General features: G+C 36.3%; 1 protein-coding gene across 7 annotated transcripts in view; it reads right to left on the bottom strand.

Annotated features, from left to right (window-relative positions):
* Positions 1-25,748, bottom strand: part of CDH18 (cadherin 18) — a 1,107,073-nt gene that overhangs the window by 265,518 nt on the left and 815,807 nt on the right. For all 7 annotated transcript variants that reach the window (XM_032279054.1, XM_032279056.1, XM_032279053.1 and 4 more), the window contains one exon: positions 13,996-14,290. In XM_032279054.1, coding sequence (XP_032134945.1) covers positions 13,996-14,290 — 295 coding nt within the window. The remainder of the gene's footprint in view (positions 1-13,995; positions 14,291-25,748) is intronic.

Below are 25,748 nucleotides of genomic sequence, written 5' to 3'. Positions count from 1 at the left end.
CTCGGCTCACCACAACCTCCGCCTCCTAGGTTCAGGCAATTCTCCTGCCTCAGCTTCCTGAGTAGCTGGGATATCAGGCACGCGCCACCATGCCCAGCTAATTTTTTGTATTTTTAGTAGAGACGGGGTTTCACCATTTTGACCAGGGTGTTCTCGATCTCTTGACCTCGTGATCCACCTGCCTCGGCCTCCCAAAGTGCTGGGATTACAGGCGTGAGCCACCGCGCCCGGCTAATTAGGCTTTTTTATACCAAGCAAATACTCTCAGAGATTACAAATTGTTATGCCTGACTTGTCAGGGCTCACAGCTCTGTTAAAATCTCAAGAGATTCAATGTTAAATAAGAACTTTGAGTAAAAATAAGCTGAAGATTTATGAAGGCTGAGAGCACCTCTCCGTAGGAATCTCTTAGGGTTTAATTCTCAGAAGATTTTCCCAGGAAATATTTAAAAGCAATAGTTGTCAAGATACAACTTAAATTTCATTTCATACAGGAGAACTGTAATTTCACCATCAGATCAATAACACTGCATTCTAGTCACTGTGTAATCTGATAAAGTTTTGAGTATTAAGTCATTGGATTAAAAAAAAATTCTGCAAGGAGACATGTGAACTATCTGAGCTGAGTACCAAAACAAAAATCAATATTTTGTGTATTAACTATAAATCCATAGCAATTTTTATTTTCCCGGTACTTTCAATAAAAGCTTCCTATTTACGGAACTACCTAATGTGAAGTTTCACATTCACATGTAAAATTTATATTCTGTTCCATAAATGGAAAAAATAATAATCAGGGAAATAATATATATTAAGTGCCAGTGATATGGAAGCCCTCTGTTGTAAGCCATTTAATTTAACAAAATAATTAAATTAACTTTAATCTATTGAGGAAATGACATTTAATACTGTTTTACCCACAGATAAGTGGACGTTCAGAAAGGTAATATAGTTGACAATTGGAGAAGGCAGAATTCAAGTCCAGCCCTATCTATTTTGATATGTGTCAGTCTTTCTCATATATGCCATTACTTGACCCAGTCAAGATTTGCTCAATCTTGCTTAATAGTTACAATATTTTCTGCCTTTTTGTATTGTGCAGTCCTTGATGGTGTATAAGGACAGTCCAGGTACATCTACTTGGGCAGAAGAAGTTTTTATCCCATTTCCCATAGTAAAAGGCCAAGGCAGTAAATCCATTTTGTTAAATAAGAACACGTGGCAGAATACTCAGAAGGGAGTAATACCCAGGGAATAACAACACTGTTGTGCTCCTCTGTGGCCTTGTAGAAAGCTCATAATTCTCTTCAGAGTTGTACAGAGTAAATAAATGGCTGTAGTGAAAATTGACTGGACTGATCATATGCCCACTGGTCTTACATATCTTACATTTGCATATTATCTCAAATTAATTTTCTATCCTGTTCTGGTCTGCTCTGCTTGCAGATACTTAATACCTGTCATTGACATTGATTAGCTTTCCTTTCCAACAGAATAAGGGGAAGTAATAGACGGAAATTGAAAAACAAGAATAAGTCAATCTTTCTGTCTCTGTCTTCCTGTCCTCTCCCTCCCACCTTCTTTCTGCTTTGGACGGTGTCTCCGGCTATGACTGCAGTGCTTCATTGGTTCCAGCTCCCTTTCAGCTGCCCTCTTCCATGGTCCCTTCTGTTAAGATCTAGGTTCTGGGTTTAGATAACACCACTCATCCCAGTCTTAAAAGAGCTATACTCTTGCAGTGATCATTTCATAGGGTACTATTTGACTTTTCAGTCCCTCCATTTTCGTAACTGGTTCTCCTTAATTTTCTCTATTTGTCTAACTGCCAGTTGATTTGTTTTCCTGCTAGAACTTTGATTGACACATAAGGTATTAACAGATTTCTCTCCAATGTTCCTTTATCCATTTTGAGGAATAATGACTACACACTATCAAACAAAATGGTCAGGTTCTAAACTTGATGCTAACATAGTGACTACAAGTTGAGTATCTTTTATGCGTGAGATCAGCATTTCTGATTTCAGATTCTTTTCAGTTTCAAATATTTGAAGGTACCTAAAGAGATATTTTGGGGATGGGACCCAAGTCTAAATACAAAATTCATTTAAATTTCATATACATCTTATTACTATAAACTGAAAGCCAGTTTATGTAAAATTTTTAATAATTTTGTGAATGAAACAATGTTAGTGTGCATTAAATCATCAGATAACAACAGTGTCACTATCTCAGCCACCCATGTGGACAACCTGTGATTGTTTGGCATCACTATCATTTGTGACTCTGAATGTATATGCTACTGATAAGCAATCATTTTTACACAGAAGTACTAAATGGTTAAAAAAAAAAAGCCACATCTCATTAATGCAGTGAAAAAGTAATACATTGTATTAACTTAGCAGAAGAATAGCGTCACTAGAATACATACATTAGCCATCAAATAATAAATTAAAAGGTTACTGTCCTGTCTACTGTATTTTTTAAGGAGAGAATAAACATCAGAAGCAATTGAGGGACCAGGAAGTGGCTCCCCTGGAGATGAGGAGGCATTCTGCTGGGTGGCTGTTTAAATTTTTTTCTTCAGAGTCACTTTCCTCATTAACAATGGTTTTTGTCTTTGGTTTTACAGAAGGGCAAGATATTTTCTTCTGTTACAAATGTAGACTACTCTAGTCTTACAATGAACTTATGACATATTTTCATTATATGGATATTTTTTCTTCAGTGTCAAAAAAAAGTCATCTTCATCATCATGTGAGCATTCAGAAAGTTTTGGATTCTGGAGCATTTTGGATATCAGATTTTAGAATTGGAGATGCTGAATCTGTAAATTACTTTGGGCAGTATGGCCATTTTCTCGATATTGATTCTTCCTAACCATGAGCATGGAACATTTCTCCATCAGTCCAAGCCTGTCCTGGAGCCATGCTGGCTTTGGAGTTGTGGGCCAGAGCAGGGCAAAAGGCTGATTGAACCGATATCACTCCTCCTTCCATTGGGCAGCAGACAGCTAATTAACACACTGTAACATCCCCTGTGGGGCTTCAGAGTCACAGGCACTATTGCCTAGGCATCACCAAATTCCCCTCAGTCTGACACGCCTTGTCTAACTGTGGGCTCACACAGAGCAGGTCCCCTTTTTGACGCTTGAAGCAGTTGACCAGACCCCACACTTGCTTGCTTACATGCTCTCTCCTGCCAGGGGCTGAGCACAGTGGGCTGAGCAGACGGGGCATCCCCTGCTACAAGTTTGGCAAAGGGGCTGAGAAAAGTCCTGCATCAACTTCATGCTGTTCTTGTTTAATAAATGCAACAAAATTTCACAGTGTTCTCTGCCATGAATCATTATTCTATTTGTTCATTTTAATCGTCTTTTATGTTGTTGCTTTATTTCCAAAAAAAAATGCAAAAAACAGAAACAAAAAACAGCTGGTTGATTGAAAGAGAAATAGCACATTGTCATTTCAAAACTGAGTTGATGGTTTGCCCTTTCAATTGGAATACTACCTTATAGTAAGTATGGCTGGGATGCATTGATATTCTTTCCAAGTTGATTGAGTACTCTTCTGTTTCCATAGCAGGAGTAACTCGCATCAGAAAAGGGGGCTTTGTGATATTTGTCTATTGGTAAGAGCTGTTTTATTTTATTTTGTTTTTGTTCCTCTGTGATATGGATGTTTGGGCTTATTGAAAACTAATTTCTCCTTAATTCTCATACACATATCCCAGCTTTGATTCATCCTCAGAAAAATCCACTGAAGGCCTCATGGTAGAATAAAAATATATTTTCTTGGATTGCACAGAAGAGATCAAAAAAATTCTTTGTTGTTTTGAAAGCTTTAACTTAATAAGTTGCCCTGGTGACTTCCCCAGTTTCTTCTCCGTGTCTTGTATTTACAAGGACTTTCTTGGACAAGATAATGTTCATTTAATGTTTAGGGCTGTACATTTGACCTGTCTCGCCCTGCTGCCCACACCCTGCCCATTAATCCAATTGCAATGGCTTCAGCGCTATAGGAATTTTTGAAATCTCTTATCCACTGTTGGTACCCTATCTTATTATTATGGCTTCTTTTTGAAATATTTATGATTCCTTTTTGGTGTGTAGCCTCTGACATATAAAGGGGTGATATATCAGAAAGGTAAGTTATATTTCAACAACAAACAAACCCTAAATTTTAGAGTCTTTAAGCAATAAAAGTTGATTTCTCACTCACATACTGTGAAATGAGGTTAGGCTGATGTGGCTTTGTTGCAAGCTGTCCTCCCTCAGGGGCAAATGCTGCTGAGCTACTACTCTCCACCACACAGATGAGTGTTTGCAAAGCATCTAACCAGGTAAATAAAATATAGACAGTAATATATTATTGGCTTACTACAGTATATAAATGTATATTTAACACAGAAAATTAAATATGGTGGAACAGAGTTCGTGACATGTTGCTTGGAATCACTAAGTTCTTTATGTTGTTGTCAATCACAGTCTCATCAGTTGCTTTAACCACATGGAATCTGATTCCAAGTGTATATTTAGTTATAAAGCAGTCACAAGACAAATGCTGCTCTTAACATCTCTTTGCTGAAAAGACAGTACGGATCCACTCCCATTCAATCTCTTTTTAGTAAATATGTTGATTATATTGGATATTTTACGTTAGAGAAGTCACACATATGCTTAGTTAGAAAAATAAATACAAGTCCCATGCTATTTCTCTTAAGAAAAGCAATCTTAACAGCATCTTGTATACCTTTCTATAACTCTATCTCTGCTCATTGAAAGGGCTATAATTTTATAAGTATATATACATACACACATATACTAAACAAAGCACTATGCAGTCTTTTCCCCATCCAATAATTTGTCATGGATATCTACATGACAATTTTGTAAAAGATTATTTTTTTTGAAAATTTAGGTAATTTAATTGGAGGAAAAAATTAAAAGAATTTTTGAAACAATCAGATGAAATATTTATGATTTGAGTATTTATGACAACTGTGAAAATTAAGTGAACAACTTAAGAATTTATATGATTTGTATCTGTGAATAATGCATCTGAAATAATGGACCAGAAAATTTATATTAATATACAACACAAGAATTCAAAATCTACTAAAAACACTTGAACATAACAATTAGAATTGTGTTCAGTGTGAGCAACATTGTGAAACCCTGTCTCTAAAAAAACTACAACAATTAGCTAGGAATGGTGGCACACACCTTTAGCTATAGGGGGCTGAGGTGGGAGGATCACTTGGGCCTCGGGTATCAAGGCTGCAGTGAGCCATAATTGCGCCACTGTGCTCTAGCTAGCCTAGGAAACAGTATGAGATGCTGTCACCAAAAAACAACAAAAAAAATTATAGACAGCTTCACTTGTAGGGGAGATACAACACAGAAGAATCACTACAGAGTAATATTCTAGGAAATTATTGACCTTGAAAGATAAAGAACAACTACTTTGATCTCTTCTTGTATAACACATATTTTTATATAATAAATATAATTAAAATAATAGATGCTTAATATAATTTCTGTAGCCCTCTTATATTCCACATTGCTTACTATTGTATATTTCGATTTTTCAAGTTTTTTTGTGTGTACATTTCTTTTCTGTACTACGTAATAAATTACTACAAACAATTGCATATAACCAAAGTCATCACATTTGCTTCTGTGTGTGGTAGTGTTTGTTTCTTGGTATCTACATGGACTGTTGTAACACAGTTAGAGAGAGCATCCCTTTTTGGAAGGGTCACGACTTCCACAATATTCCATGGTGTTTCAGTGTGGCATGGCAGCAGATAGAAAGGGGCCATTTAGCTTACACAGGAAAATAATATCCAATTTGGATTTCAAAGTTTTCTCCTTGCCAGAGTATGAGTGGAAGAAAATTTATCTATATACTGAAGTAGGAAGTAAAATTGGCTGAGAGAAACTCAGTGGACTTCAAGAAGATGTGCAATTAAGACAGAGAGAATGAATTCATGACAATCAAGGACTCATCACTATAAACCAGTCGGAACGCAGAAGTCTGGTAGAAAGCAGTAAGGACCAATGATGGCACTGCCCATCTTCTTCCACACTGAACCTTCTCTCTATGTGATGTGCCCTCACCTTCTACCTGAGTGTTTTTTTCTATATCCAAATGCTATGTCTTGCCTCTGCACCTGCCCATTGTGCATTCACTCTCTATATGATCATAGTGACTTTCTCTACACCTGATCCCTGTGCCTTCCAGGCATACCTGATTGCAATGTTTTATCTGACTACTGTACCGTTTTCACTCTATGCCTCATCACCGTCACTTACTCTATACCTGATCACTGCGCCTTCACCTTAAACCTGGTCATTGTGAATTTTTCCAGGTACGATCTTGGTGTCTTCACTCTGTATCTAGTCACGGGGCCAACGCCACATCCCTAATGTTGAGCTTTGTCTCTATGTCTGATCACTGAACATTCATTGTATACCTGATTCCTAGAAAATGAACAACACTATCCAAAATGATGCCCCCTCCTCAAAATTATCCAAACAGAATTAGAAATCAGGTCTAATTAAAAGTGAGGGTAATTATCACATATCCTGAATGTTTAAATAAAATAAAATTTTAGTATATGTCCTAATACAGTAATTTCAGTCTTTGTTTAAAAGGTTTTTCTACTTGTAAAATTATACAAACAATTTTAATTTACATGCTTTAATAGATAGGGACAACAACATAAACTGATTAATATTTTTAGTGATAATTGAACAAATGTCAATTTTGAGATTTTTGCTTTATTCTGTTTCCTCAGTAAGAAAGAAACAACATAAATTGTTATTATTAGTATCGATATATGTGAAATTCCAGGCACTTAATAATTAATTAATTAATAAGAATGATTCTAATAAGAAACCTAATTAATAAGAATGATTCTAATGAGAAAATTAATTCATGAATGTATATAATAAATATAGGAAAAATGTCATATTTAATAATAGCTCTCAGTCTCTGTGAAAATGTATATAATTTGTGTTACTCATTCTTTTTATTTTTTTTTATTTTTTTGATGGCGTTTCACTCTTTCGCCAGACTGTAGTGCAGTGGTGCAATCTCGGCTCACTGCAACCTCCACTTCCTAGGTTCAAGTGATTCTCCTGCCTCAGCCTCCCGAGTAGCTGGGACTACAGGCGTGCACCACTATGCTCAGCTAATTTTTTGTATTTTCAATAGAGACGAGGTTTCACTGTGTTGGCCAGGATGGTCTTGATCTCTTGACCTCATTATCTGCCCACCTTGGCCGTCCAAAGTGCTGGGATTACAGGCATGAGCCACCACACCCATCCTACTCATTCTATACTTATTTTATTTATTATCTATTATTTAGTTTTAGGCACTTCGTTAGATGCACATGATACTGAGATTTTAAAATACGTTTTTAAGGAACCTATAGACCAGTATAATATCAGATGCTTTCAAAGTAATTTATAAGTAAAGGTGGAAGTTGTAAAAATAATAAGCCAAGATTGCACTAAGATCACTTGAACATTTTGTTATGTTTATTTTTTTTAAAAAAAGAAGACATTCTCTACTTCCAGAGAAGTAATACATTCCAAAGCCAAATTATATGCCTCAATGTTTCATTGATCACTGTACTAATTTCACTTACTATAATTTCCAACACATAAACTGCTCCTGAAAATTACCAAGAATCTCTGACTGGTTCGTTTTATGTTTCAGTTTTCCACATTGAGGAATATATACATGAAAGTCATTCTTTGGAGATTACTTTTTTTTTAAACAGGTTGTACCAATAAAATCTGTATGAGTTTGGTCCAAGTTATGCAGAAAAACCTATATCTTCTAGTCAAGTATTGTCTATTGTGAATTGAACAGTTTTATTTAAAAAAAAATCAAAGACTGTTCTACATTCAGAAAAAGTAGGTGGTAAGAGGGTAACCAGGCACACTGGGGCCTAGCAAAGGGCAGAGGGTGGGAGGAGGGAGGGGATCAGAAAAAATAAATAACAGATACTAGTTTTAATACCTGGGTGATGAAATAATCTATACAACAAACCCCATGACACATGTTTACCTATGTAACAAACCTGCACATCCAGCACATGGACAGCTGAACTTAAAATATAAGTTAAAAAAAAAAAAAGAGGAAAGACTGAGGAATCACTTAAAGTGTAAAATGCATTCTAGTAAATCACATTGATCATTGAATACAAGTTAAAAACTACATTGTTTTATTGGGCCTTTCTTTAATTTACAGCAACAAAGTTAAATATATAAGAAAAATAAAATGAATCTTTACCCAATGAAACAATAATGCAATTTTACCAGATATTGGAACAACTATGTTCCGAAAATTAAGAGGCAATATGTCTACAAAATCTTTCCTCTAGACATAATTGTAGGTGAAAGGGTCATCATGTACTTTTTCAATAAATATTTACAGAATATCTTGCCGCAAGTGATGGGGTACAATAACAGAATGAAGCAAAGGTGGAAAATCAGCTTCTGATTCTCCTCTCTCAAACCCTTAATGTTTTTGCTCTTATCCTCTTGAACTACAGCACTAAGAGTGCACACGAAGCAGGTCACTAAGTGGAGGATGAGATACCATGGATCAGAGACGAGCCACCCAGCCTGAGACCCCAGAAAAACCATCTGGGAGCCAGCACCCACCACTGCCTGTGAGGGAGGTGACTGAGCTGTTGGAGACCCCAGATGACGACAGCAAAATGTATGACCCCAGCGGAAGAGCAGCCTAGCCCACCCAATTATGAGCAAATAAAACAAATATTATTGGAGGCCACTAAACTGTGGGTTGGTTGATTTGTTACAAAACAAACACTAACTTACACAGAAGAACAGTTATGCAGGCAAAGAAGAAAATTATGAAACTTGCAAATTTTTGTCAACTTTCTGATCTGCCAGTTGTCCAATGCGTCTCCTCACGAGTACTGCATTGTTGCATGTAGAATTAGAATGCCGGCTGTACTTTATTGAAATGATCCCATTCTGAACATTATGCCCCTGGGTAATGATTTTTAAATGGCTACTAGAATCTTGGCAGATGTCCAGGGTGAACATCCCAAGATATTTGGGCAGAACTAAATCAGCGCTCCAACAAGAAGCACAATAAAGTCAGCACAGCTGGTGTCTCTCCTTGTTGCCCTGCAACAAGAAACACAGCTGCAAATGGAACAGCCTGGGGCCTTAGAGATTAGAGGAGAAAAAAGAAGACACGAAAAAGATTAGAGATGTTTCAATACATTTCCAAGGAAAAAGAACTTTGCAAATTTTAAGGATCGGACAGCAAAATACTCTCCTTTTTTTAGCTGAAAAAATGAATTTGTTATCTTGAACCTACAGTTTATTAAATGTATACTCATAATTCTGTTAAAATACAGTCTTTTATTCTCTCTCTCATAAATGAAAAATTACTATTTCCTGTCACAACCTGTTAAATGTTTTTAAATGGTATTTAATGATAGGTATACTTTACTAATATACAGAAGAGTTAAAAAATTATATATTTTCATACAGAAACATTTATTTGAAAAAGAAAGTAGTAAAGTTTATGTTCTGCCATATATTCTATATATTTATAGTATCTCTACGTATATAATATGAAATAATATTCTATATATTTTTCTGCATAAATCGGACCAAATTCATATGTTAGTTTGAAATAAAGTTTATGTTATAATTTATTAAAACAACTTTTAGATTTAAAGCATTTAAAAAAATTAGAATGATTGCGATAGAAACAAATTTAAGTTCATACAATTATATAAACCAACTCTATGGTTCCCCTATTTTGGTGCTTATCAGACACCATATTGAAATTTTCCATTTGTATGTCTGCAGCTTCCTCAAAGATACTGCTCTTGTTTTATTTACCATTTTATTACTAGTCACTATCACAGCTCTCAGCACATAAAGTGCATTTACTCTCTCTCTCTCTCACTCAAGAATTGGATAAATATAAGGAGAGAGATGTTTTAATGATTCAAAACTGAATTAATGTGTATATGGTAAAAAAGTACTCTGATCAGGCATCATATGTTGATAAAAATTTTGTTGTCACCTACTTACATTATTGTCTTTAGTTAGTATTAGAAACCAGTATATGTTTAAATGTTAGTCTTATAAAGATGATTTTTATTACAAATTTAGAACAACTTATACCTTTCTTACCAGATAGACTCACAACCTAGTGTTTATAAGTAAACCTCCAGCAATGTGTGTGTGTGTGTGTGTGTGTGTGTGTGTGTGTGTGTGTATTTCCTTCAGATATGTTCTGTACATGTACAGGCATATTCTGCAACATATCTGTATTCTCTAACAAAACTGAGCTATCTTAGTATCACAGAAGAGAAGCCTGGATATTGATTAGATAACTTCCCCAAAGGGAAGAAGCATGATCCCATATATTTGTAATAAATGTCATATTTCTTTGTATATGCGTATAGTCCAGTAGGGCAGGCAGAACACTAACTGCCATAGATCAGCAGATACCTTGTCTATCAGAACTGGGAGAAAAGATTCTAATTGTCCCTTGCCTCAGATCTCCCCTGTAATAGCTTACAATGGAGACTGGCAAACTTTTGTGCTTTTCAGTAAATGCACAGAAACAGAGAGCAGGACAGATTTGTTTCCCCTGCCCTTGTCTGCAGACCTTTGCCCTACAATATCACCAGCTTTTTATTTCTAAAATCAGAGTTGGCCAGGCACAGTGGCTCACACCACTAATGGCAGCACTTTGGGAGGCCCAGAAGGGCTGATCATTTGAGACCAAGAGTTCAAGACCAGCTTGGCCCACATGGCCAGACCCCATATCTACTAAAATTACAAACTTTAGCCAGGCCTAGTGGCCCATTCCTGTAACCCCAGCTACTTGGGAGGCTGAGGCATGAGAACTGCTTGAACCTGGGAGGCAGAGGTTTAAGTGAGCAGAGAACATGCCACTGCACTCCAGCCTGGGCAACAGAGCAAGATTCTGTCTAAATTAAAAAACAAACAAAAAAAAAAATCAGGGTTAATGCAAATATCACTCATTCTTAAGAACACAATGTGAAGTGAGTTACAATATGTATTACATGTTATTACCATAAATTTTATGTGTTTCTTTTCCTACAGTAATGAGCATACATAAACACACACACAAGCATATGGATAAAATATAATTTCTAATAATCAGCTTATGGTTTCCCATAAAGTAACTCTTTCAATAGAATCTTGCCTGAAACCACATAGTACAGAGAGTTGAAACTTACTCGGTCTTGTCCTTTTTCTCTACTACTTTCAGATATTAAATTTTTGTCCCTCAACCATACTCATCTCAGTAAGAGAACTTAAGAATGTTAACTTTTCACCATTCCCATCTTTCTTCTGAAACCCCAGATGAACTTTTGACTGTCCTCAGCTCACAGCGTTTTCTTCAAAAATTACTCTATGCCTCGTGATTCTCACATAGATTAAGTTACATCTTTTTACAGTATTTCAAAAAATATCCATTCATATTAACTCAGTGTTCAAACACACACACACACAAACACACACACACACACACACACACACACCCCTATTCCAGAGTTCACTGATAACTTTTTTCTTCTCCTTGTCATTTTCCTTTACTTTTAGACCTCTATTCTGATTTATTTCAACTATTTTTTAATTTCAACTATTTTCTCAAATGTTTTTCTAAATTAGATAGGAGAATAATAGACCTTCCACATCCATCTCCAAATATTTATTTTGTCCTAGCAGATGGATCATATTTGTCTAAACAATAGATCTGGGGTTTCAGAGTTTTCTCTGTAAGGCCATAAATGGGACTCAACTTTCTATCAGATTCCTCTATTTCATGTAATAAATGTAAGGGGAACATAATTATTTTTAGTCATAGCTAATTTTTAAAAATCTGATTGTTTATAAAATTTTCTTTTTTTCATTAGGCTGTGAAACCTTATCAGGGTTTTCCTGTTTGATTCTTATTCTATTAACTCTTTCTGGAACTCAAAACTATTAAACTTGTAAAGTCAGTATATTGTTCACTTCAACAAAAATTATGATTGTTCCTTTCCTCCATTTGCTCTTTATTTTTCTCTAGGAATACATGTTATTCACACAAAAGGCCAAATGAATATGTTCTCTAAATCTCCTTTCTCTTCCCCACGATATCCATAATTTTATGCTTTTGTTCAATGGCTATTAGCTACTTCTTCTAGTCAGGTATGATTTTAGGTACCAGAACAATCATTCGAGTCTAATCAGTGACCATTCATGTCTTCAATCTATATGTTCATTTTCTTTATTGTTGTTATTTACTTATTTGTTTAAAGCAAAAGGCTTTGAGTTACAGAAATCTGTTTGTGGTATTCACAAAAGCCCTCCAGTGCTCGTATTAGCTACTGTTTAGTACACTGTCTTTCTGGGTAATTCCTGCTCCACCTGTTTTTCTTTCTAATGCTTTACCCACTATGATTATGACAGTTTCCTTTGTGCTACTTGGGGCTCTTACCTGTTCTGGAAATAGCTCACCAGGGGCATTCTCACAAGTTGGGGGCACCATAGAGCTCTTTGCCTTCCTAAGTCAGAAAATTAGATTGGTGGGTGTCAGTGCCCTGATGAGGCAGAGAGAATTCTGTCCTTGAGTTCCCATGCAAACTCTCACCCATGAGGGTTAATCATGCTGAAGCCTTTAATTCCCTTGACTCTCCTTGTAGATAAATAAGCCTGAGAGTATTCTGGGCCTTTCGTAGGCTTCTGCAGGTTGGTTCCTGTGTTCTGCTGTGGTCCAGAGAGAACGAGTTTGGCAATTGCTTTCTCCCCTGAGACTTCAGCTATGAAGAAGACCTCACTATCTCTTCCTTACCAGCCCCTACAGCGGCTACAGGAGCTACATTCCTAGCTGAAGAAGACCAACATGAGCTGGAATCTGGAGTTGAGAATAAAAGATGCTACCATCTTCCATTAAAAAAAAATGTCTATCTATCTATCTATCTATCAATCATCTATATTTCAAATTCACAGGCTGATTTGATTAGTGACTATAAAAACTGTAATCTAAAACAATACTCACATATATGCAGTAGAATTAAATATATAAAATCTTTACTCAATAAATGTGTTACAAAGCTTAGAGTCTCACAAAGATAGTCAAAAATTATCGTAGAAGAATGTTATTTTAATTACGTTTTAAAAATTATCACATTGAATGAAAAATAAACAAAAATAAATTAAAATAGCTACACCACAGAAACCGGTGAGTGGTGGAAAATCCCCACACCATTAGAGGACTCAAGCCCTGGATCAGATTGTATTGGCTGCAGTGCGGGCTTTGCATTCAGTTGAATCTGGAATAATGCCTCCTTGGCTATTTTCTAAATATGTGAATTTGTAGAAGTGATTGAAATATTTTATGCCAGTTTGCATATGTTTAAAATGATATTCAAAATACTTCACAGGTTATCATATATTTTTAAATAAATATGGTATGTAAATACTTAGGAATATCTGAAAAGTTTTATTGGTTAATGTAGTAACAACTCCTATTAATGGTATTATAAGTTGGCCATACACTAAAAGCTTAAAAGACCTGGAGACACAAATTTCAGACACGCTATAGTCATTTTTCTGTGCAAATAATCAAATTGAATGTGTTGGTATGTTCTTAACAATATATATGCAGAACTTACGTGATAGAAGAATCATATCAATTAAGCAAGTATTCCAGGTGTTTTTCAATTTATAAATGTTTCTTTCCCCTTGATATCCAACTACCCTTAAATGATTAGAAATTAATTTCAATGAATATTATAATTGCTAGGTTCAATAGTTTTTAACACTTTATGCCATAAAAATACTAAGATATTTTGAAATTGCATATTTATAGCCCCTTCAGATACATATGCAAATAAAAATTGGTCTTCTAAAGATGTCTCTGATTTTCAAAAACATGTTAATTGCACAATCATAAAAATGATTTTTCTTACCCATGTCTGACATTTCAGGCACAGTAACAATGTATGGTCCATCTGTGAATTTTGGAGCATTGTCGTTGATGTCTTGCACTTTGATGATGAACTCAGATTCAGGTTCAAGAGGTTTGTTTGTACGTCTGTCAATAGCTTGAGCATGAAGCACATAGTGGGTCTTCTGCTCTCTGTCTAGGCTTTTTGTTGAGTGGATATCACCCGTGGTATCGTCAATGATAAATATAGTCCCAGCACCCTCTCCAGTAAGGATGTACTTGACAGATCCATCACCTTTGTCAGAATTGGAGTGCAGCTGTGAAATACACATGGAATAATTTAGCATGTATTTATATTTCAACCTCACATTATGTTTTCTGAAAACTCCCTATCTATAATTACTTTGACTATGACTTTTCTTCCCTTTACAGCAAGCTGTGTGCTACTATTATATTTACTTTTGTACAGTTTTTTTTGACTTGCTTAATAATATGGATATTGCCATCATGGTTTGTCTAAAAGATCCAATTATTGATTTAAGAAAAACTAATAAACAATATTTATTAAAACAAAATTAGCCCCTGCAATTTTACCAAATCAACATTCCACTAACTACAATAAAGTTGGGAAAATAAATTTCTAGTACATTACTGTGTCCTTCCATACCTGTGAAAAAAATGTATTTTGTTTTAATTATTTGACATCCTGTTTCAATTTTGAGACTAAAACAAAACTATATGGTAGGACAATTGGAGGTTCAAATTAATTATGAACATTTTCATAAAACATATTTAAGTCATAGTCGCAGTTATGTATTTAATAATTTGGAAAAAAATGAAATCACTTCTAATATAAAAGACTGATGTAGAATACAAAAAAAACTAGGGATAGAGGATATTTTTATTTAAGGACTATATAACTTAACTCAAAATTTAAATAGTAGTAACATATTTAGTCCATAAATAGGCTCTCATTTTAATTAATTAAAATACAGTAACAAATCCACATTTATTGAAATTAAAATGATCAAATATTATTTGAATAGATATTAGAAAAGTAATGATTCATTAGAGGCTTTCAATAAGAAAAATCCCTAAAATATTAAGATAATACACTTTGTTGTCATGCAAACAAAGTATATGCTTTAAACTGCATCTAGTTTTTACTTAATAATCTGCTGTAACACCAAGATTCACTTACATAGTTTCATGTGTGCCAGTGCTATATTTCTAGCTAGAAATAACAGCAGTATTTTCTCAGATCACAAATACATTTTTAAAAGATTGTTTCTCTCAAGTGGTCTGAGCAGTTATCCTTTATATTAAACCTTTTTGGTCACATAACCTCTATGACTTACCTTTTTCTCATTTCTGCCACGTAGAAACACTGAAAAAACACAACCTTGTTCACATAGAATTTCAGTTTTCTTGCCATAGTAACGTGAAAATTTTTGAGGTTTTAAAGTCTGAACTCTCAGAAGACATTTGGAAAAGGCCAGATACAGAAAAAGACAATGCAATATGAGAAAAAGACTTTTTCTGGAAAAATTAGGGCAACTGAAATCCAAATGATAGTAGGGGAATAATTTTACTTCTTTCTTGAAAATGTGAAAAATTACAAGGACAAAATTTTTGAGAGAGATCACAGAGTAAGATCCAACAAATAAAACCGTTTACAAATGCTTATTTAGATCTTTTATATAAATGAGCAAAAATACATCAGCCAATTATGAAAAACACAGCTTTCAAGGATTCACACTTCATTAGTAAATTGGATACTAAAAGAAGAATGCAGAATAAATTGAGTGATATAATTGTATAGATGTATGAAAATGTGTTTGTTTATTTATATAGCTTAACAAACTTTCAGTATCTAGAACAAAAGATTCATCTTTCATGAAGCAGATACCCACAAAGTATCAGTAGAGGAACCTATTTCATATTCTGTAACTTTGCATCAATCCATGACCAAAACATAGCAAAGTAAATCAACAAATTCATTTACCAAATGTTTCAAAGCCTTTTCTAGAATATTTGTCATTAAACTAACAAAAGGTGAGATTGTTTGGTAATTATTATGTTGTTATACTATACATAATTTATAAATCTACATTTTGTAGTTATAACTATTTAAAACATTTTTTCAGAATGTGTTATGCCTTTAACAATTTCAAGAAGTATAACAATGATGAAAATTGACTTTCATCTTCAGGATATATATGGGAGATTCAACACAAAAATATCATTGCATAGGCACATTGTTATATGTTGTGGCAATGCATACTTTTTCTAAAGTTAAAATGAAGGAAAGAATCCTAGGAGCTGTGAGACAAAAGCACCAGCTATCCTGCAAAGAAAAATCTATGAGATTAACAGCAGATTTATCAGCATAAACCCTAGAAGCTAGGAAGAACTGGGGCCTTATTTTCAGCTTCCTCAAACAAAATAATTATAAGCCAAGAATTTTGTATCCCATGAAACTAAGCATAATATATGAAGGAAAGATACAGCTTTCTTTTTCAGACAAACAAACGCTGAGAGAATTCGCCGCTAACAAGTCACCAGTACAAGAACTGCTAAAAGGAATTCTAAATCTTGAAGCAAATCCTGGAAACACATCAAAATAGAATCTCTTTAACAGAACCTCATAAATCTCACAGGACCTATAAAACAAAGCACAATTAAAAAAAAAAAAAAAAACAAGGTACACAGGCAACAAGTAGTATTATGAATGGAATGGCACCTCACATCTCAATATTAACATTGAATGTAAATGGCCTAAATGCTCCACGTAAAAGATACAGAACTGCAGAATGGATATACACAACTACAGAATGGATAAGAATTCGCCAACCAACTATCTGCTGCCTTCAAGAGACTCACCTAATACATAAGGACTCACATAAACTTGAAGCAAAGAGGTGAAAAAAGACATTTCATGCAAATGGACACTAAAAGTGAGCAGAAGTAGCTATTCTTATATCAGAAAAAATAAACAAACTTTAAAGTACCAGAAGTTAAAAAAGACAAAGAGGGAAATTATATAATGTTACAAGGCCTTGTCCAACAGGAAAATATTACAATCCTAAACATAACTGCACCTAACACTGGAGCTCCTAAATTTATAAAACAATTACTAATAGACCTAAGAAATGAGACAGACAGTAACACAATAATAGTGGGGGACTTCGATACTTCACTGACAGCACTAGACAGGTCATCAAGACAGAAAGCCAACAAGGAACCCGGATTTAAACTATACCTTGGACCAAATGGACTCAACAGATAAATACAGAATATTCCATCCAAAAACTGTAGAATACACAGTCTATTCAATAGCACATAGAACTTTCTCTAAAATAGACCATACGATAGGCCTCAATAAATTTAAGAAAATTGAAAGTATATCAAGCACTATCCCAGACCACAGTGGAATACAACTGGAAATCAACTTCAAAAGGAAATCAACCATGCAAATACGTGGAAATTAAATAACCTGTTCCTGAATGATCACTGGGTCAAAAACGAAAGGATGGAAATTTAAAAATTCTTCAAACTAAACGTTACACAACCTATCAAAACCTCTGTGACACAGCAAAGGTGGTGCTGAGAAGAAAGTTCATAGCCCTAAACTCCTACACCAAAAAGACTGAAAGAGCAGAAACTGACACTCTAAGGTCACACCTCAAGAAGCCAGAGAAACAAGAACACACCTAACTCAAACCCGGCAGAAGAAAGGAAATAACCAAGATCATTACAGAACTAAATGAAATTAAAGCCAAAAAAATACAACAAATAAATGAAACAAAAAGCTGGTTCTTTGAATAGATAAATAAAATTGTAGATCATTAGCAAGATAACCTCCATAATAAATGAACCTCCATAATAAATGAAATGGGAGATATTACAACTGACACCACAGAAATACAAAAGATCATGCAATGCTACTGTATTAGAGTTCTCTAGAGGGACAGGACTTAAAGAATATAGATATAGTCTATATAAACATAAAGGGGAGTTTATTAAGTACTAACTAACACAATCACAACATCACACAATAAGCTGTCTACAAGCTGAGGAGCAAGGAGAGCCAGTCCAAGTCTCAAAACTGAAGAACTTGGAGTCCAATGTTTGAGGGCAGGAAGCATCCAGCACAGGAAAAAGGTGTAGGCTGGGAGGCTCCAGGAAAAAGGTGTAGGCTGGGAGGCTCCACCTTTTCACATTTTTTGACTGCTTTATATTTGCTGGCAGCTGATTAGATGGTGCCCACCAGTTTAAAGCTGGATCTGCCTTCCCCAGCCCACTGATTCAAATGTTAATCTCTGTTGGCAACATTCTCACAGACATATCCAGGATCAATACTTAGTATCCTTCAATACAATCAAGTTGATACTCAGTATTAACAATCACAAGTCCACCCCCTGTCAAACTGAATGCACAGACATCTCCTGAGATCATGCATAATCTTCAAATAAAAACAATAATAAGGTCATAATTAAATCTAACCTAATACAACTAACCATCCTTCCTACAACCAGAAACACACCAATCCCTAACTACATACTATCACATAAAGTTAACAATACTTTAATGCTGATATGAAGTCAATAAATCTTATGTCACATGATAAAGGAAAAGGATATAAAATAAAGAAATTTTCATTATACAAGTGTATACATATACAAACATATTTTTAGCAAAAGAAGGAGGAAATATGACCATTACAGTCCCCATTTCTGCAGCTGGTCACGTGGTGGTAGCTGTTATTGATGACTACCTTCTTCTACTAACTATTCTGTATTCCCTTTGCCTTCAGCAAGCACCTCAGCAGGTCGTAGTTTTTTTCCCTGGTGGAGTGACCCAAACCTTCACTCCTGAGGGGTCCGGACCATTTGTAGTCCTGCCTGGATTGAGCTGTTGTAGTTTTCATTGACCTTAATCACAGGGCATGGTAATACTAAGATATACCCAAATGGATCTCCTGTATTCCATACATACTGTTCCTTACCTCTGCTGTGAAGTAGTAGACTGATTTCATCTTGATAGTCTGGGTCAGTCACCCCAGTCAACACTGTAACTCCTATGTTAGCTTGTTGGTTTAAAGGTAAGAGGAGCTCAAAGTGTCCAGGTGGCAGTCTTAACTTCTAGTTCAATGAAATCGTAGCTTTGTTCCCTCTGGAACTAAGGCTACTAGGCCTGCAGAACTTAATATTGCAGTACAGGAAACAAAACTTTTGCTAGTGGATCACTAGAAGTGATGGTGAGTGATGCCATCTCCACTTCTACCCCTTGTTTACTGGAACCATGCATGAATCCTGGCTATGGGAGAAACAGAGCAATATATTGGATGCTCATTTAGAGCATACACAGGCTTCTGGAGAACTTTTCCTCGGCCCTGCAAAGTATTGTCACCTAGTTGGTGTTGGAACTGTGACTTCATAAGGCCATTACACCATTCTATCAATCCATCTGCTTCAGGATGATGGGTAACATGGTAAAACCAGTGAATTCCATGAGCATGAGCCCACTACTGTACTTCTTTAGTTGTAAAGTGCCTTGGTCAGAGGCAATGCTCTATGGAATACCATAATGGTGGTTAAGGCATTCCATGAGTCCAAGGATGGTAGCCTTGGCCAAAGCACTGCATGCAGGATAAGCAAACCCATATCCAGAGTAAGTGTCTATTCCAGTGAGGATAAACCTCTGCCCTATCCATGATGGAAGAGGTCCAATATATTCAATCTGCTACCAGGTACCTGACTGATTGCCCTGAGGAATGGTGCCATATTGAGGGCTCAGTATTGGTCTCTGCTCCTGGAAAGTTCGACACTCAGCAGTGGCCATAGCCAGGTCAGCATTGGTGAGTGGAAGTTCATGTTGCTGAGCCCATGCATAACCTCAATCCTTATCACCATGACCACGTTGTTAATGGGCCCATTGGGCTATGTCAAGGGTGTTTGGGGAAACGGGCTGAGTGGTGTCCACAGATCAGGTCATCCTATCCACTTGATTATTAAAACTCTTCTGTTGAGGTCACCCACTGGTAAGCACTCTCGTGGGATACAAATATCTTCAGTATTTGATCACTCATAGAGGTCCATCCACATACCTTTTTCCCAAATTTCTGTCATAAATTTTCCAATCCTGCTTCTTCCAAGTCTCTGACCACCCAGACAAACCATTGGCAACAGCCTAGGAATCAGTAGATAATCGCACATCTGGCCACTACTCCTTCCATGCAAAGTGCACAAATCGGTGCACTCTTCGAAGTTCTGTCCACTGGGAAGATTTATTTTCACCACTGTCCTTCAGGGATGTTCTAGAAAGGGGCTGTAGTGCTGCAGCTGTTCCCTTTAGGGTGGTGCCTGAATATCGTGCAGAACCTTCTTTGAAACAGGCCTGAGTCTTCTCTTCCTTTGTCAACTGATCATAGGGAATTCTCCATGAGGCCATCGTGCAGGATGCGGAAGAGAAGGCAGGGTGGCAGATGCGGAGACCATGGGCACTTGAGCTACATCCTCATGTAATTTTGTTGTGCCTTTAGGACCTGCTCGAGCCTGATCATATATATAACCGCTTTCATTTGATGATAAAATGCTGCTGTGCATGACCCACTTTATAGCTACATGGGTTGGAAAGCACCTAGTTAATGATAGGCAGTTCGGGTTGCAGGGTGACTTGATGACACATAATCAAACGTTCAGTTTCCACCAAAGCCCAGTAACAGGCGAAGAGCCACCTCTCAAAGGAGAGTGCTTATCTGCAGAAGATGGCAGGGCCTGGCTCCAAAATCATAGAGGCCTCCACTATGATTCACCTATGGGGGCCTGCCAAAGGCTCAAAACAGCATCCCTGACTGGCACTGACACCTCAAGCACCATTGGATCAGTTGGGTCATATGGCCCAAGAGGGAGAGCAGCTTGCCCAGCAGCTGGGACCTGCTGCAGAGCCTTCTCCTGTTCTGGACCCCACTCAAAATTGACAGCCTTTCGGTTCTCTCAATAAATGGGCTGGAGTAACACACCCAAATGAGGAATGTGTTGCCTCCAAAATCCAAATAATCCCACTAGGCATCGTGCCTCTGTCTTGGTTGCAGGAGGAGAAAAATGCAGCAACTTATCCTTCACCTTAGAAGGAATATCTCGACAGGCCCCACATCACTGGACCCCTAGAAATTTTACTGAAGTCGAAGGTCCCTAATTGTAGTCGAATTTATTTCCCGTCCTTGGCATGCAAATGTCTCACTAATAAGTCTACTGTGTTTGCTACTTCTTGTTCACTGGATCCAGTCAGCATAATGTTACCAATGTAATGGACCGGTGTGATATCCTATGTAAGTAAGAAGCCATCAAAGTTTCTTTGAATAAGATTGTAACATAAAACCAGAGAGTTGATATATCTCTGATATAGGATAGTAAAGGTTTATTGCTTGCCTTGCCAGCTGAAAGCAAATTGCTTCTGGTGGGCCTTATGGACAAGAATGGAGAAAAAGGCATTTGCCAGGTCAGTGGCTGCATACCAGGCGCCAGGAGATATGTTAATTTTCTCAAGCAACGAAACCACATCTGGTACAGCAGCTGCAATTGGAATCACCACGTGGTTAAGCTTATGATAATCCACTGTCATTCTCTAAGATTCATCTATCAAGCATAGGCCAAATGGAAGAATTGAATGGGGATGTGAAGGCAATCAACACCCTGTGTCTTTCACCTCCTTGATGGTGGCACTAGTATCCACAATCCCTCCAGGGATGCAATATTGTTTTTGATTTACCATATTTCTAGGTAGAGGCAGCTCCATGGTGGTCTTTCCCACCATAATAGCCCTCACCTTACCAGTCAGGGAGCCAATGTGTCGGTTCTGCCTCCTAAGTATGTGTATGCCAATTATGGATTCTGGCACCGAGGAAATTACCACAGGCCATGTCCAGGGACTCACTGGACCCACTGTAAGTCAGACCTGAGCTAAAGCTCCATTAATTACCTGACATCCATAAGCCCCTAATTTAACTGGAGGGCCACAGTGATGTTTCGGGTCCCCCAGAGTCAACGTCAGCAATCAGATAAGGGAAAAAAATAAAAGGCATCCAAATTGGTAAAGAAGAAGTCAAACTGCTGCTGTTTGCTAATGATATGATTGTTTACCTTGAAAACCCTAAAGACTCCTCCAGAAAGCTCCTAGAACTGAAAAAATAATTCAGCAAAGTTTCTTTATACAGAATCAATGTACACAAATCAGTAGCTCTGCTGTACACCAACAGCAACCAAGCAGAGAATCAAATCAAGAACTCAACTCCTTTTACAATAGCTGCCAAAAAAAACATAGGAACATACCTAACCTAGGAGGCATAAGACCTCTACAAGGAAAACTACAAAACACTGCTGAAAGAGATTATAGATGACACAAACATATAGAAACACATCCCATGCTCATGGTTGTGTAGAATCAATATTGTGAAAATGCCCACACTGCCAAAAAAAATCAACAAACTCAAGGCAATTCCCATCAGAATACCACCATCATACTTCACGGAAATAGAAAAAAACAATTCCAAAATCTACATGGACCGAAAAAAAAAAGCCCACCTAGCCAAAGCAAGACTAAGCAAAAAGAACAAATCTGGAGGCATCACATTATCTTATTTCAAAATATACTATAAGGCCATAGTCACCAAAACATGGTGCTGGTATAAAAATAGGCACATAGGCCAATTGAACAAAATAGAGCACCCAGAAGTAAATCCAAATACTTACAGCCAACTGATCTTCAGCAAGGCAAACAAAAACATAATGTGAGCAAAGAACACCCTTTTCAACAATGGTGTTGGGATAATTGGCTAGCCACATGTAGGGAAATGAAACTGGATTCTCATCTCTCACCTTACACAAAAATCAACTCAAGATAGATTAAGGACTTAACTCCAAGAGCTGAAACTATAAAAATTCTAAAAGATAAAATTGAAAAAAACCTTCTAGACATTGGCTTACAAAAGAATTTTATGATCAAGAATCCAAAAGCAAATGCAATAAAAGCAATGATAAGTATTTGGAACTTAATTAAAATAAAGAGCTTTTGCATGGCGAAAGGAGCAGTCAGCAGATTAAACAGACAAACCACAAGGAGAAAATCTTCAGAATTTATACCTGTGAGAAAGGACTAATATCCAGAATCTACAATAAATTCAAACAAATCCCTAAGAAAAAAACAATCGATCAAAAAGTGGTCTAAGGAAATAAATAGATAACTCTCAAAAGAAGATATACAAATGGCCAAGAAATATACAAAAAATGCTCAACATCATTAATGATCAGGGAAGTGCAAATCAAAATCATATTGTGATACCACCTTACTCCTGCAAGAATGGCCATAATCAAAAACAGCAACAACAAAACAATAACAACAACAACAAAAAAACAACATTAGATGTGGCATGGATATGGTGAACAGGGAACACTTTTACACTGCTGATGGGAATCTAAACTAGATTCCTTAAAGAACGAAAAGTAGAATTATTTGATCAACCAATCCAGCTGCTGAGTTAAAGAAGTAAAAGAAGTCATTATGTGAAAAAGACACTTTCGCAGGCATGTTTATAGCAGCACAATTTGCAATTGCGAAATCATGGAACCAAACCAAATGCCCATCAATCACGAGTAGACAAAGAAACTCTGGTATGTATATATACACAAGGGAATACTTCCCAGCCAAAAAAGGAATGAATTAACAGTATTCACAGCGACCTGGATGAGATTGGAGACTATTATTCTAAGTGAAGTAACTCAGGAATGAAAAAACAAACATCATATGTTCTCATCGATATGTCGGAGCTAAGCTATGAGGACACAAAGGCATAAGAATGATACAGTGGACTTTGGGGGGAAGGGTGAGAGTCAGGGCGAGGGATAAAAGACTGCAAATAGGGTGCAGCGTACGCTGCTACAGTGAAAGGTGCACCAAAGTCTCACAGGTCACCACTAAAGAATGTACTCATGTAACCATACACCACCTGTACACCAATAACTTATGAAAAAAAAATTAAAAATTAAAAATAAACACTTTAAAATGCTTAGATTAACCATAATACTGATGATAATTAAATATAAACAAAAAGTTAAGAAATTAGATGAGGGTATTTATTTGTTTAACTGGATATGTAGGAATACAGAAGTCTCTTGCATTAATTTTGGTGTTTAGTTTTTAACAGATGTACATGAATTTTTGGAGAAGGAAACAAGTGAATATGGAGAAGGAGAAGAAAAGGAACAGAAAGCAAGGCTTGTTTTAATATTATTATCTTCTGAATTTCAGATTGAGGGTATTAACACTCAAGATTTTAAACACCCCACAAAACTTAAAAGTAAAATTTTAAGTTGTCATAATTCCACCCCCATCAGCTCTACTTTGAAATGTCTCATCCAAATATGTTAGATATTTGAGCACTATAGGAGTTAGGCAATGATTGAAAATTTCACTGCTAGTTGTAAGCCCTCAAAATGTGACCAATCAATTGCAATTGGAGTAATCTATATAGGGCACAGGAGTACCTCTTCTCTATCAGAATTAATCTGTCTTATTAAAATCTTCCAATCGGAGTCTAGTAAAAATGTGGTAGTCTGACAGCTGGTTAAAAGAAAAAAATCTCACTGTGTATTAAACACAACTACATTTCCAGGAAAATACTGCATAATTCTATTGCCCACACATTAAAGTACATTATGGTTTCATGTCAATTAACATTCTACCATTATTGTTCATTTTACTTCTTTTTCAACAAGAAAGCAGCAATTCTACATAAAAGGAGAGGGCAGATGAAAGTGTAAGTGGCATCAGTCCTTTGATCAATTCATCTGCCAATACACTGTAAGATATTGCTTGATGTAGCAATGACTCCTAAAAGGAGTTGATTCTTCCAACAAATTTGTTACTACCACAGCGCCAGTAACCATGCTGAGCACCTGCATATATTACTGAAAAAAGGAGGCAGTGATGCCTGCCTTTGCTGAGGCCACATTCATTCCAGTGGGGAGATGCAGACAGTAAGCAGAATATATGACTGATATTTAATATACTAGAAAGAGACAAACTTAACAAAGAGAGAGGGGAAGCAGACAAGAAGAAGGGTATCAGAGGTGAGTGGGGTGAAGTTGAGAGCTTGCAATATTAAATAAGAGAGTGTAGTAGGCAGATTATTGGCCCCTTAAAATGTGCGCCTTAACTCAAGGAACCTCTGGATATGTTACTTTCCATGGTAACAGGGACTTCACAGCAATGACTAACTTTAAGGACCTTGAAGAAATTATCTTGGTTTCTCTATATGGGAACAATCTGATTAAATGGGTCCTTAAAGGGAGATAATCTTCCTAGCTGGGCAAGAGAGAAGGATGGAGGCATGAGACTGATTCAGCACTTCCATTGCTGTTTCTTAAATGTAGATGGCTATGAACCACAGAGAGGATTCTAGAGGATGGAAAAAGATTTTTAAAAATAAATCTTCATCTAGAGCCTACAGTATGGAAAAAAAACTTGAGACATTTCTTGATTTTAGCCCACTGAGAAATATCTTAGACTTCCGACGTAAGGGAAATGTTAGATGATAAATTTATGTTATTTTAAGCAACTTAGTTTGTGTTAATTTGTTAAAGAAGCAATGAAAAACTAACAGAAAGAGTCAAAAAGGTTCATTAAAAAATGACATTTTAGCAAATTTTTGAAGAAGGTCAAGGACTTAGCACATCTCAGGGAAGAGCATTTATGGCAGAGGCAACACGAAGAGCA

This window comes from Sapajus apella, unplaced genomic scaffold, assembly GCF_009761245.1.
Source record: "Sapajus apella isolate SASKATOON/1434 unplaced genomic scaffold, GSC_monkey_1.0 scaffold11, whole genome shotgun sequence".
NCBI classification, from domain to species: Eukaryota; Metazoa; Chordata; class Mammalia; order Primates; family Cebidae; genus Sapajus; species Sapajus apella.
This window is presented reverse-complemented; position numbering and strand designations above follow the sequence as displayed.